This window comes from Otolemur garnettii, unplaced genomic scaffold, assembly GCF_000181295.1.
Source record: "Otolemur garnettii isolate 467f Iridium unplaced genomic scaffold, OtoGar3 scaffold00001, whole genome shotgun sequence".
Classification (NCBI taxonomy): Eukaryota; Metazoa; Chordata; class Mammalia; order Primates; family Galagidae; genus Otolemur; species Otolemur garnettii.
Window position 1 is genome coordinate 30864099 of NW_003852396.1, and position 13930 is coordinate 30878028.

The 13930-nt window shown below is 41.4% G+C and overlaps 1 protein-coding gene across 2 annotated transcripts in view; it reads left to right on the forward strand.

Moving 5' to 3' along the window:
• STIM1 (stromal interaction molecule 1) overlaps nucleotides 1–13930 on the forward strand; it is a 224882-nt gene that overhangs the window by 152152 nt on the left and 58800 nt on the right. For both annotated transcript variants that reach the window (XM_012803486.2, XM_003780942.2), the window contains exon 3: nucleotides 10154–10268. In XM_012803486.2, coding sequence (XP_012658940.1) covers nucleotides 10154–10268 — 115 coding nt within the window. The remainder of the gene's footprint in view (nucleotides 1–10153; nucleotides 10269–13930) is intronic.

Here is a 13930-nt window from a genome sequence, read left to right on the forward strand (position 1 = left end):
CAAGCTAGTCTCCTGCCTCAGCCTCCTGAGTAGCTGGGACTACAGGTGCCCACCACAACGCCCAGCTATTTTTTGGTTGCAGCCATTATTGTTGTTTGGTGGGCCCGGGCTGGATTCGAACCCGCCACCTTAGGTGTATGTGGCTGGTGCCTTAGCCGCTTGAGCCACATGCGCCAAGCCGACCTTCCACTATTTTTGTTTTTGTACAGACAAGGTCTCACTCTATTGCCCAGGTTGGTCTCAAACTTAGACTCACAGTGCTGGGATTAAAGGCATGAACCACTACATGTAGCCCTGCACTGTTTTTGAGAGCACCTTTAGTTTTGAACTTCTCCATACTCTGTTGCAAATGAAGTCATTTCCCTTGAGAAGAGATTAGAAGCTCTGTGTTTTATGGCCTGCTTCTTCCTCCATGGAAATCTTTGAGCCCTTTTTTTTTTAGAGCTGGGGGTGGGGAAAATGACATGCTTCTCTCTGAGTGACACCCTACTCTAGGAGCTGAGCATTTATTAGGGAGGTGACAGTAGCCTCAGGTCTTCTTTGCTTGCTGATCCCAGAGTATAATTACCATCTTATGAGCTAGGGCCATGGCATTTGAGACCCTAGTATTCTCAGTGGCACTACATCCCAGGTCAAGTTTTTGTCCTATGAGTGGGGGCTAAGCAGAAGAGAGGGCTACCTCTTGGCTGCACTCCTTTAGAACATAACCTTAGGAACAGAGAGCTGGAGACAAAATCAGAAATGCTGATGTCCTGCCCCTCCCAGGCAGGTAACTCTCCAACTGGAGCTCATGGGAGAGGGAGCCCTGTGTTCTTAGCTGCAGCAATCTGGACTGGAGTTTCTGTGTCACTGTGTTGGGAAAGGGGGAAACAGGGAGCAGGTCTTGGTTTAAATGCTGCAGACTAGGGCCAAGCATGGTGGCTCACGCTTGTAATCCTAGCACTCTGGGAGGCTGAGGTGGGTGGATTGCCTGAACTCAGGAGTTTGAGACCACCCTGAGCAAGAGTGAGACCCTGTCTTTACTAAAAATAGAAAAACTAACCAGGTGTTGTGGTGGGTGCCTGTAATCTCAGCTATAGTACTTGAGAAGCTAAGGCAAAAGGATTGCTTGAACCCACGAGTTTGACGTTGCTGTGAGCTATGATGCCACGGCATTCTACCCAGGGCAACACAGGAGAGTCTGCCTCATAAGTAAATAAATAAATACATAACATACATACTGTAGACTTTCAGTGTTCTTAGTATTATTTCTCTTTTTTGGCTGAAAAACTCAAAACTTATATCTTATAGAGGTTTAGTAGATTTTCATGAACAAAATGTTTGTTCATTGGCTATAGAAACTAGAGACCCAAAGACTATTTTTAAATGGTTTCTTTTGAAAAATAACTTTTTTTTTTTTTGAGACAGAACCACAAGCTGTCGCCCTGGGTAGGGTGCCATGGCATCACAGCTCACAGCAACCTCCAATTCCTGGGCTCAAGTGAGTCTCCTGCTTCCACTTCCCAAGTAGCTGGGACCACAGGAACCCTCCACAATGCCTAGTTATTTTTTTTTTTGGTTGTAGCCATCATTGTTGTTTGACGGGCCTGGGCTGGATTTGAACCCGCCACCTTAGGTATATGTGGCTGTTGCCTTAGCCACTTGAGCCACAGGCGCTGAGCCTTGAAAAATAATTTTCATGGGCAGTGCATGTTGCTCAGTGGGTAGGGCACCAGCCCCATATACTGCGGGTGGCGGGTTCGAAGCAAGCCCTGGCCAAACTGCAACAAAAAACAGCCAGGCGTTGTGGCAGTCGCCTATAGTCCCAGCTACTTGGGAGGCTGAGGCAAGAGAATCGCCTAAGCCCAGGAATTGGAGGTTGCTGTGAACTGTGACACCACAGCCCTCTACCCAGGGTGATAAAGTGAGACTCTGTCTCTAAAAAAAAAAAAAAAGAAAAATAATTTTCATCAGTTTCACTAGAAAATGGGTCCATGGAGCTTCTCTTGACATCAAACTACAACTCCTTTCAAACCAACAATTTTTACATCATTTCTCATAATGTATTCTGTCCATTACTAATGTATTCATCTTATGCAAATATAGTAGTATTGACTCCATTTAAGAAGATAACTGCTTCTCTCTGGGGAATCTTTTCTAATCAGTTATCTATTTCTGTCATACTTTTGTCATAGGTTCCCCAGATATTTAATAACCCTTGGCTACTTTGGGTACCTTGGTCCTGGTTTAATATTTATAAAACTAGAGATGTTAGCATTTCTCCATTTCTTCTATATGGCTAGATACCTGGCAAGCAGAAACCTTTGATACTGCCTCTAGGATTTGACCTGTGTCATGTGCCCAATGTTATGGTGAGGCATCAAGGATGATCTCATGACAAGGAGTAAGCTTATGATTAACCTTGGAAGGATTCTCTGTATTGGCTTCTGTTCAAGGTGTTGTAAATAAAGGAGTAAAAGGAAAGGTGAAGTTGGGTGGCACCTGTGGCTCAGTGAGTAGGGCACCGCCCCCATATACCAAGGGTGGTGGCTTCAAACCCGGCCCTGGCCAAACTGCAACAACAACAACAAAAAATACCTGGGCATTGTTGCGGGCGCCTATAGTCTCAGCTACTCGGGAGGCTGAGGCCAGAGAATCGCCTAAGCCCAGGAGTTGGAGGTTGCTGTGAGCTGTGCCGCCACAGCACTCTTTGAGGGCAATAGAATGAGACTGTGTCTCTAGAAAAAAAAAAAAAAAAAAGAAAAGTGAAGTTGCTGCCTTGGAAGGCATTCTTCTAGTGTTGGACAGCCATACAGAGGAGGATACTATAATATACGAGGTGAATACTGTAATAGAGTTGCAGAAGAAGAGGATTTAAATTCGCTTTGCCCATATGTAGTCAGTCACTAACATGTAATCTGGGTCTGAACAAATTATTAAGAGTGATAAGGAGAAGAAGGAAAATATTTTAAGTGGGCTTGGTGCCTGTAGCTCAGTGGCTAGGGCACCAGCCACATACACTGGAGCTGGCAAATTTGAACCCAGCCCTGGTTTTCCAAACAAGGACAACTACATCCAAAAAATAGCTAGACATTGTGGCAGGCACCTATAGTCCCAGCTACTTGGGAGCCGAGGCAAGAGAATCGCTTAAGCCCAAGAGTTTGAGGTTGCTGTGAGCTGTGATGCCAGAGCACTCTACCAAGGGCAACATAGTGACACTCTGTCAAAAAAAAAAAAAGAAAAGAAAAAAAGAAAGAAAATATTTTAGATGGAGGGATAGCACGCACAGAGACTTTGGTGAAAAACCTGGTACTTTCACAGTTTCAAGCAATTCCTTCCTTCCTTCCTTCCTTCACTTCCTTCCCTTCCCTTCCTTCCCTTCCTTCCTTTCCTTCCCTTCCTTCCCTTCCTTCCCTCTCTTCCCTCCCTCCCTCCCTTTCTTTCCAGAGTCTTACTTTGTTGCTCTGGGTAGACTGCCATGGCAATTATCTTGCCTCAGCCTCCCAAGTAGCTGGTACTACAAGTGCCTGCCACAATGCCCAGCTATTTTAGAGATGAGGTCTCACTCTAACTGTAACCCATGAGCTCAGGCGATTTGCTCGCCTCACCCTCCCAAGAGTGCTGGGATTACAGGCGTAAGCCACTGCGCCCAACCTAAGTAATTCATTTTCATTGGGAATGAGAGGAAGTGGCAACTGATGCATCAAGGAAGGTCAGCCTATAAAAAGTCTTGCATAAGGTTGTGGAGTTTTGATTTTAAGTAAAGTTAAAGCTTTCAAGGTAAGAATCACGGAGTAAAACGGAAAGGACTTTAGAGGTTAATAGACTACAGTGCCTTGTCTTAATTATCTTCATTGCTGATCGTCTGGCACGTGGACTTTATTATGTAGCAGGCACATAGAAAATATCCATTTTCTGGCTCGGAGCCCATAGCACAGTGGTTATGACACCAGCCACGTACACCAAGAGTGACAGGTTCGAACCCAGCCTGGGATAGCTAAACAACTGCAACAAAATAATAGCCAGGTGTTGTGGTGGGTGCCTGTAGTTCCAGCTACTTGGGAGGCCGAGGCAAAAGAATTGCTTAAGCCCAAGAGTTTGAGGCTGCTGTGAGCTGTGATGCCACAGCATTATACCGAGGGTGACATAGTGAGACTCTGTCTTAAAAAAAAAAAAAGGATATATATATATATATATGAAAGAAAATATTTCTTTGATATATATAAAAGAAAATATCCATTTTCTGCCTCTTCTGTGGGTCTCCCTTGCGTATGAGGGATCAGCATCACTGTAGTAGTGGATCCTAGAATGTATATTCTGAGTGTCTTTATGTTCTTTAACTATATTACAAACATATACACACATAAGAGTATATTTTGTGCTGGCCACTATTCTAGGGTGTTTATATGAATTAACTCATTTATACTTTCCTCAACATGAGATTATTGTAAGATTTTATACTTCTGTTATCTATCTTTGTTTTATAAATGATGTACATGATAAACTGAAAGAAATTTAGAGCTGCCAGTATTTAAATCCAGGCAGCCTTTTTCTAGGATCAAGCTCATTACGCGATACTGAATTCAAGTTAGTGTCACTCTGTGGTCCCTAGCTGAAGTATCTTTGTTTTAGATTGGTTAACAATTCAGCCATTTTTCTTTCTTCTAAGTAGACATCATAAGCATTGACTAGTTATTGTAAGCTAAGCATTCTGCTGAGTGTTGTAGGACAAATTTAAGTGAGAGATATTCATTCAGTTATTTCATAACCACATACTCTGCTTTGTGCCAGGTCCTAGGCTTGGAAATAGGCTTATGAAGCTAAATTAATTATTCATTTAGATGTTCCAGAGAATTTACGAGATGCTGGGTGAAGATATAAATGATGAATAAAACAGTCTCCATTTTTGAGTTGCTTAGAGAGAGTAAGATGGGATTAATTAAATAGTAACTGTAGTATAATGGGATAAATATTGTCATAGATGTATACCCTGAGAACAAAGAGAATGAATAACTTAGGACAATTAACTCATCTGAGAGTGATCTGGAAAACATCACAGAGACAGTACCTTTTTCTTTAATAGATGAAGAGTAGAAGCCAAGCATGGTGGCTCATGCCTGTAATCCTAGCACTTTGGGAGACTGAGATGGGAAGATAATTTGAGGCCAGGAGTTTGAGACAAAGAGTGGCAGAAAGCATTTTAGATGGAGGATCTTGTATAAAGACTTGGAGTATAAAAGAATGTGGTTTGTTCAAGGAGCCTGAAGGGACTTGATGTGTCTAGATCAGGCAACTTTTTCTATAAAGGGCCTGATAGTAAATAATTAGGCTTCGCTAGCTAAAGAGTCTCTGTTACAACTACTTAAGTCTGCCTTTGTAGCAAAAACAGCAATAGACAACATATCAGTGAATGAGCCTGGCTGTGTTTTAATAAAACTTTATAGTAAAAATAATCAGCAAGCTGATTATGGCATATGGTCATAGTTTTCTGACCCCTGGTAAGGTGCCTGGTAGGGAAGGAGGGTGGTTGGGAAGGTCCTTGGGATGTTAGTCTATGGGACACATTGTAAAAGGCCTTGGATACCATGCTAGGAAGCTAGGGCTTTGTCCTATGGGTAAATGGGGAGCCATGAGATTTTAAGTCAGTGAGCTGATACAGTTAGATTTGTACTTTACAAAGGGCATTCTAGTGTCTAATATGGTAGATGGACTAACGGCAGAGATTAGGTGTACCAAGGTATTTCTTCCCCTGAGCAACAGCTTCTGATCTTAATGGAGACAGTTACTTTACCCCTGATATATCCATGTGCCAGAACTCTGTATAAATGATATTTATTGCTTTTGTAGCTAAAATGTGGGTCCTTGATAGGTAGGTGTTCAGGAAGTGAATAAGAGTTAGAAAGCTTCTCAGATCTGGAACATGCAATTTGTGTGTTCTAAATTTGGGGGTGGGCCACAGGAAGTGCAAATGGAAGTGGCATTATTTGATTTGAGAAACAGGGAAGGTAAGTAGTGGAGAACAAAGTTGGAAAGGGGAGGGAAGAATAATTGGTGATAAGGAAGAACCCAGGAGAGCTGCCTAGATCACTTACCCAAAGACATGCTGTTCCTCTTCTGGCTTTATGTCAGTGGATTCTGTTCCCTGATGGAGTGAGTTGGCTGGGCCTACCTTATGGAAATTCTAGAGAGATATCTCCCTTCTTCTCTGCTCCCACACACACTATTTCACTATTGCTTAACACTTGGGATGGGCTTGTATGCTTTGTGCCACCTCCTAGGAGATCACTTTTCTGAGCTCATAGAGCTAAATATACCTAGTGACAGCTGGTGCCTCAGCTCTTTGGAGCATTATTGAGCTACAGTTCTAACCAATGCTGCATTCCCCATGGTAAGGCAAGACTTTTAGGGAGTCCCTTAGACTTTCCTAAGAGAGGAGCTGTTTGTTCTAAGTTTGAAATAGTAAATTGCTGTTGTGGGAGCCAAAGCTATCTGTTTTTGTTTTGTTTTGTGCTCTTTGTTGCTTTTAAACTTTGTTAAATCAGACTTCAGCTAATAGCTGGACATTGGACAGTGTTCAGAGTAAGATGTAACTATGCTTGCCTCAGGTGCTATGTACATTAGATATCAGAATTCTAGCTCATTATGATATTCTTGTATGCTATACTTGTGGCTGGGTAACTAGGAACTTCTATCAGGGGGTCTGTAGTTTGGCAGGGGAGGTAGACATATAACAGGCACAGTGGGAACAAAGAATAGGCCACCTTTGATCAAGAATCTTTTACTCTTACTTTCTTGTCCTTATCTTTCCCTCTCTCCAATAATAATCACAACTAACATTTCAGTTGTGCTTTAAAAACTGAGAGTGCTTTAGTGTATACTAGGAATCACAATCTATGCCTTGGAGGGGCCAGAGGGAATCATAACTGAGTAATGTGGGCTGTGCAAATAATGTATATGTATAAATGTGTGAGAGGTGGGAGCTGTGACAAACTAAAGAGCTCCTATTCAGCTCTGGCAGATTGTTGCCTTGTAGATATGTGAATCCTGGTTTGGCGCCCGCAGCACAGTGGTTATGGTGTTAGCTACATGCATCGAGGTTGGCGAGTTCAAACCCAGCCTGGGCCAGCTAAACAACAATGACAGCTGCAACAACAACAACAACAAAATAGCCAGGCATTGTGGCGGGTGCCTGCAGACCCAGCTACTTGTGAGGCTGAGGCAAGAGAACCTCTTAAGCCTAAGGGTTTGAGGTTGCTGTGAGCTGTGACACCACGGCAGTCTACTGAGGGTGACATGGTGAGACTCTATCTCAAAAAAAAAAACAAAAACAAAAACAAAAAAACCCCATAAATCCTGAAACTGTGTCAAGAGGTAGGGGCTTGAGCCCTTTTTAACTCCTTTAGCACCAACTCTACCCCCTCCCACTCATTAAATGGCATATAATGAAACCAATTTTACATAGGCTAATTGATAATAAACAAGAGTTTATCCCAAGTTATCCCCCCAATGCACAACATATATTATACAGATATAAATATATTTTATATACAGTCATATGCCACATAATGACATTCAGTCAACCAGGAGCCACATATGTGACATGGTCCTTTAAGACTATAATACCATATTTTTACTGTATCGTTTCTGTGTTTACATATACAAATACTTAATGTTGTGTTATATTTACCCAGGGTATTCAGTACAGTAATATGATGTACAAGTTTATAGCCTAAGAGCAATAACCTATACCATATAGCCTTATACAAACCAATGTATCTAGGTTTGCATAAATACGTTCTATGATGTTCACACAATGCTAAATTTCTCAGAATGTATCCCAGTCATTAAATGATATATAATGAAACCAATTTTACATAGGCTAATTGATATAACCAAGAGTTAAATTTGTTATTTCTGGTAAAACAATATCACCAAGTAAATAAATAAAGACCCAAACACTTCTTTTTTTATTTCAGAGACTTCTAATTTTAAATATTGAAATGAATGTGAGCTATACATACATTTAAGAATGATTAATAAAAACAAATAAAATTATTTATTTGCTTATTCTAGTTCAGGATTGTGGGTAGCCAGAACCTATCCCAGGAGCTCAGGGGGCAAGGTAGGAACCAACTTTGGATAGGATACCATTCCATCACAGGGCATGCCTGCACATACACACATGCTCACTCAGACTGGGACTATTTAGATACTTCTCTTAATGTGCACATCTTTGGGGTATTGGAGCAAACTGGAACACCCAGAGAAAACCCACGAAGTCATGGAGAGAGACGTAGGCATTGGCCCCAGCCAGGGATCATATTAATGATGTTAAGGATCAATCTGCATGAGTATCTATAAAGTTAATCACCAGTTAGATTTTCTTTTTTTTTGAGACAGGAGCCTCCAGCTGTCCCCCTGGGGAGAGTGCCATGGCATCACAGCTCACAGCAACCTCCAACTCCTGGGCTCAAGGAGTGTCCTGCTTCAGCCTCCCGAGTAGCTGGGACCACAGGCGCCTGCCACAATGCCTGGCTATTTTTTGGTTGCACCCGTCATTGTTGTTTGGCAGGCCCAGGCTAGATTCGAACCCGCCACCTTGGGTGTACGTGGCTGGTGCCTTAGCCACTTGAGCCACAGATGCTGAGCCACCAGTTAGATTTTCAAAAGCATTAGTTTTCTTTGTTTTTCTTCTTTCTTGTATAAGTGTATTATGAAAAAAGTTCCAGGTAATCAATAGACACCATATGGTATGCAGGGGGAAAATTTGGATTTTTTTTTCTTTTTTTGAGACAGTGTCTTACTATGTTACCCTTGGTAGAGTTCCATGGTGTCACAGCTCACAACAACCTCAAACTCTTGGGCTTAAGCGATTCTCTTGCCTTAGCTTCCCAAGTAGCTGGGACTTTAGGCACCCGCCACAATGCCTGGCTATTTTTTGTTGCAGTTGTCATTGTTGTCTAGCTGGCCTGGGCCAAGTTTGAACCTGCCACCCTCAGTGTATGTGGCTGGCACTGTAACCACTGTGCTACAGGCACTGAGCCAAAAATTTGGATTTTAAAGTCAGGAACCTTGGGTTGGAATCCTAACTCCATCACTTACCAGCTATAACCTCAAGCAAGTGTTTCTGTTATTTAATGCTGTGTAATAAAGCTCCCCACACTGTAGTGACTTATCACAGCAAAGACATTTATTTTGCTCATATATCTGCAGTGTTGGCATGGTTTGGGTAGGCATACCTCACCTATATCCTCATGGCAGGTGAACTGATTGAATAGCTGTGGGTTGAAATAACCTGAAGTTTTAGGCACTCACTTGTCTGACTCCTGGGCTGGAAGACTCAAACTCATGGTGTTGCTCAGATGTCTCTCTTTATCTCTGTATTATCTTTCACATGATCTCTCCAGCATGGTAGCATCAGGGTAGCCAGAGTTTTACACATTAGCTTAGAGCCCCCTAGGCATGTGTCTCAAAAAAGGAAAAGCCTGGATGGAATTTGTATTGCCTTTTCTAACCTAACCTTGGGAGTCATGCAACATCACTGTTGGCACATTCTGTTAGTTAGAAAATGAGTCAGTAATGTCAGCCTATATTCATGGGGAGAGAAACCCACCTTTAATGGAAGGATTGTGAAAGAATTTGTAGACATGTTTGAAAACCATCATGGCAAGTTAACCTTTCTAAACCTAACATGATTTGGGGATAATTGCATTTTTAAAGAGTATTACTATTGTCATTTGTAAAATAGGTGTGATAATTCATTGGCTATGATGGTTAGGTGAGGAAAATATTGTGGAAGTTCTTAGGATATAGCTTAGCATATAAATAAATACTAAAAAAATTGTTAATTATTCCTTTCTTTTTTCTTTCCTCTTCTAGCTTATTGAGTTCCAGTTAACTGTTATTTATTATCTTTCCATAATTAAAAAAAAAAGAGGAAGGAATTCCTAATTTATTTTTTTTCAAGTGACACATATAGCAAAAAGGAAAGGGTAGTCCAAGTGGGTGACAAGACATATGCACATACAAGAATACATGAGTGATGCGATACACTTATGCCTTGAGTAGATGGAATGTGCTATGGATAGCTAGATGCAGGTGACCTATGTGGAGATCTTGGTGGGCTTGCTTCCAGTGAAGTGTCTCTTGTGACTTGTGTGCTTTTCCCTTGCAGTTCCTGAGGGAAGACCTCAATTACCATGACCCAACAGTGAAACACAGCACCTTCCATGGTGAGGATAAGCTCATCAGCGTGGAGGACCTGTGGAAGGCATGGAAGTCCTCAGAAGGTAATAGGCAGCCTGATTGTCAATGCTAGTTGCTAGAAGGTTTAGAGAAGAGAGAAGATGGGCGGCACCTTGGCCTTAAAAGGACATGAATATAAAATAATTCTACATATAGTCACTAAATAAGACTGAATATAGTCACTGTGCTGAGCATAGGGGAAGGTTCTCCAGAGTTGGAGTTATTTTTTATTTTTATTTTTTTAAAGGCAGCGTCTCATGCTGTTACCCTGGGTAGAGTGCCACGATGTCATATCTCACAGCAACTTCAAACTCCTGGGTTTGAATGATCCTTTACCCTTAACTTCTTGAGTAGTTGGGACTACAGGCACCTGCCACCACTCCCAGCTAGTTTTCTATCAGATCTCACACTTGCTCAGGCTGGTCTTAAACTCCTGAGGTCAAGCAATCTACCCACCTCAGCCTCCCTAAGTACTAGGATTATAAGCATGAGCCACTGTACCTGGCCTGGAGTTATTCTTAATTAGAATGCTTTTTTAATTCTATCCTTTCTCCACCCCTTTTCTTATCTCCTCAGCCCTCAGCCCCTAACCTTCTGTAGGAATCTCTCAGCTTCTGCTGCTTTAACTCCAAAGATAGGGAGCTGGCTAGTCCCTCTCTGGCTTTCCATTTAGTCACAGTTCTGCTGAGTCCCAGAGGATTCAAAGATTGGGTGGGAATATAGATAGGCTCTCTCCTTAGTCTTCTCTTTTACAGGTTAAATAGCCTTAGTTCTTTGAAGTAAACATATTTTCTCAGCCTCCTTCTCATCTTGATTTCCTGCCTTTAAACACTTTTGTTAGTATCTTTCTTAGAGCCCAAAGTTGGCCACAGATCCAAGTGTGTTTTTATTATCATAGAGTTGAGCAGGATTGTCAGCTTTTTGGTTCTGAACTCTGTGCATCTGTTTATACAGTCTGATTAGATACTGGTCCCTCAGCAGTCATACTATTCCACTGATCTATGTTGAACTTACTGAAAATTTTAGATCTGTGTAGAACTGCTAAGCCATGATTACCATTTTTTTTCTGTAGCATTTGCTTCAGAGTTCCAAATGAAAGAGCATGTCTTATTGTGTGAGACTTAACAGAGAAGGGAAAAACAGGAGTTTAGTTTCCTCTCCATTTACTTCTATGGCTAGGGCTTCCTTTGATACCAACAAGCAATCTCTTCCCAGGATCTCTTCGGATAGGTTCTGATGCTAAGAGGGGATAAACATAAGTGACCACTAGCATTCCTGGTTTTCTAAGAATTTCTAAGATGAGGAATCTTAGGCCTAGATTTATTAAGTTACTTATTCATTGTTCATTTAGTAAAAATAGGACTTAAGCCGGGGGGTCTGCTCCTTAGATCAATGCTTTTCTTTCTTTCTTTCTTTTTTTTTTTATTACTCATTATTGTTCTGTTAAGGTTTTCTTTTCTTTTCTTTTCTTTTTTTTTTTTTTTGACCAATGCTTTTCTCTACCATCTTGGTTGGAAGCACTGGTTTGGTGGCGGTAGAGAAGACTAGCTTTGGTAGGAATGAAGCAGTTTCCATTTTTGTTTAAGACTTTTCCCAGGGTTAAATAGAATTTTAGATCTGAAAGAGATCATCTATAATGTAAATAGAGAGCATTAAATTTGAAGCAGGAAATCTTAGATTTCTTGGTTCTGGGATGGATAGGCTGATGCTTCTTGTTAACTCTGTGTTTTCTCAATGTAGAAGAAGCATCAGGTAGCTATAGGAGGAAAGCTTCTTGGACATCTTTTGATGTGGGACTTTAATTACTCCTGAATAACTCTGGCTGTCAGGCTGGGTGTCGTGGCTCACGCCTGTAATCCTAGCACTCTGGGAGGCTGAGGCAGGTGGATTGCTTGAGCTCACAGGTTCAAGACCAGCCTGAGCAAGAGAGAAACCTTATCTCTAAAAATAGCTGGGTGTTGTGGTGGACACCTATAGTCCCAGCTACTTGGGAGGCTGAGGCAAGAGAATCAATTGAGCTCATGAATTTGAGGTTGCTGTGAGCTAGGACGTCATGGCACTCTACCAAGGGTGACAAAGTGAAACTATGTCTCAAAAAAAAAAAAAATTATAGGGAAATGGAAGACAATAGGGTGAGGGTTTTGTTTTGTTTTGTTTTGTTTTGTTTTTGAGGGAGAGAAGGGATCCCCATAATCCATGAGCAGAGAAAACATTTCAATGCACAATAACACAGTTCACAGCTAGCTAAGATATGGTAAATGACACGTATATGTATATATATGAACATTTAAGGATTTGCTTACCATGTGTTATACCTGGTGGTTTGACAGACTCGAATAATCTTCATGCATTCTATCCCCTCCTCCCCCAGGATTTTGCTTCATTATTCAGAGAAAGGTCCTTAATCTCTCTGGAGTGATGATTTCCAGAGCCACAAAAATTGTGTAATATTCTGGCTTTGGCCCATATTGGCTAGTCTGAGTTTAGCTAGATGATGTAGATATCAGCTGTGGTCATTTGTGTTCAGAACACTAGCTGGCTAATGTCAATATTATCTGTGTGATTAGTGTTGTTAACATTTTCTGACTAGTATGGGGAGCCAGTGTTTTCTCTGTGTTATTTAGATCTTAGTAGAAGAGCCTTCTAATCTCTGTATCAGTCAGCTCTGGACTGTTATAATAAAAACAGCATCAATAACAACTCACAAACTACTTTCACTAATGTTTATATAGTGTTTAATATGTGCTAGGCACTATTTAAAGAGTTTTTTACATATGTTAATTCATGTATTTCTTATGAAAAGCTTATGAAATACATAGACTATGGTTATCTCCATTTACAGATGAGGAAAATGTGGCAGAGAGTAAGTGAAAGAACACAATGTCACTCTGTCGCTTAGAGTTAGAACAGATTTTACAAGTTAAGAGCATAGTCCCCAATAAGACTGTCTTCACTTTTTGTTCCCAGGCCTCCTGTACTTCTGACAAGCTGGCTATAAATTTGAGGATACTCGTGATTCCCCCAAGTTTGATAATTCCCTAGAACTACTCAAGGAGCTTAGAAAAACTTTCTACTTAGGTAGATTGCTATTTTATTTTAAAGGATCCAAATCAGGACCAGAAACCTAAGAAGAAACCTAAAGGGCAAGATCTGCAAGGGTCCCAAAGGTGACACTTTTGTGTCTTCTCCCTGTAGAATCAGGATACATGACCCTCCCAACACATCAATGTATTTGCCAACCAACCAGGAAGCTCAACCAAACTTCAGTGGTCAGTGTTTTCCTTTAAAGTTTTGTTACACAGCCATAATTGATTAAATGATTGGCCACTTGGCTTGGCGCCTGTAGCTCAGCAGCCAGGGTGCCAGCCACATACACCGAAGCTGGCTGGTTCGAACTCAGCCCAGGCCTGCCAAACAACAATGAAAACTACAACCAAAAAATACCTGGGCATTGTAGTGGGTGCCTTAGTCCCAGTTACTCAGGAGGCTGAGGCAAGAGAATTGCTTAAGCCCAAGAGTTTGAGGTTGCTGTGAGCTGTGACATCATGGCACTCTACTGAGGGTGACATAGTGAGACTCTGTGTCAAAAAAAAAAAATTATTGGCCATTTGCTTGAACTTGATTTCTTTTTCTTTTTCTTTTCTTTTTTTTTTTTTTTTGAGACGGAGCCTCAAGCTATCCCCCTGGGTAGAGTGCCCTGGCATCA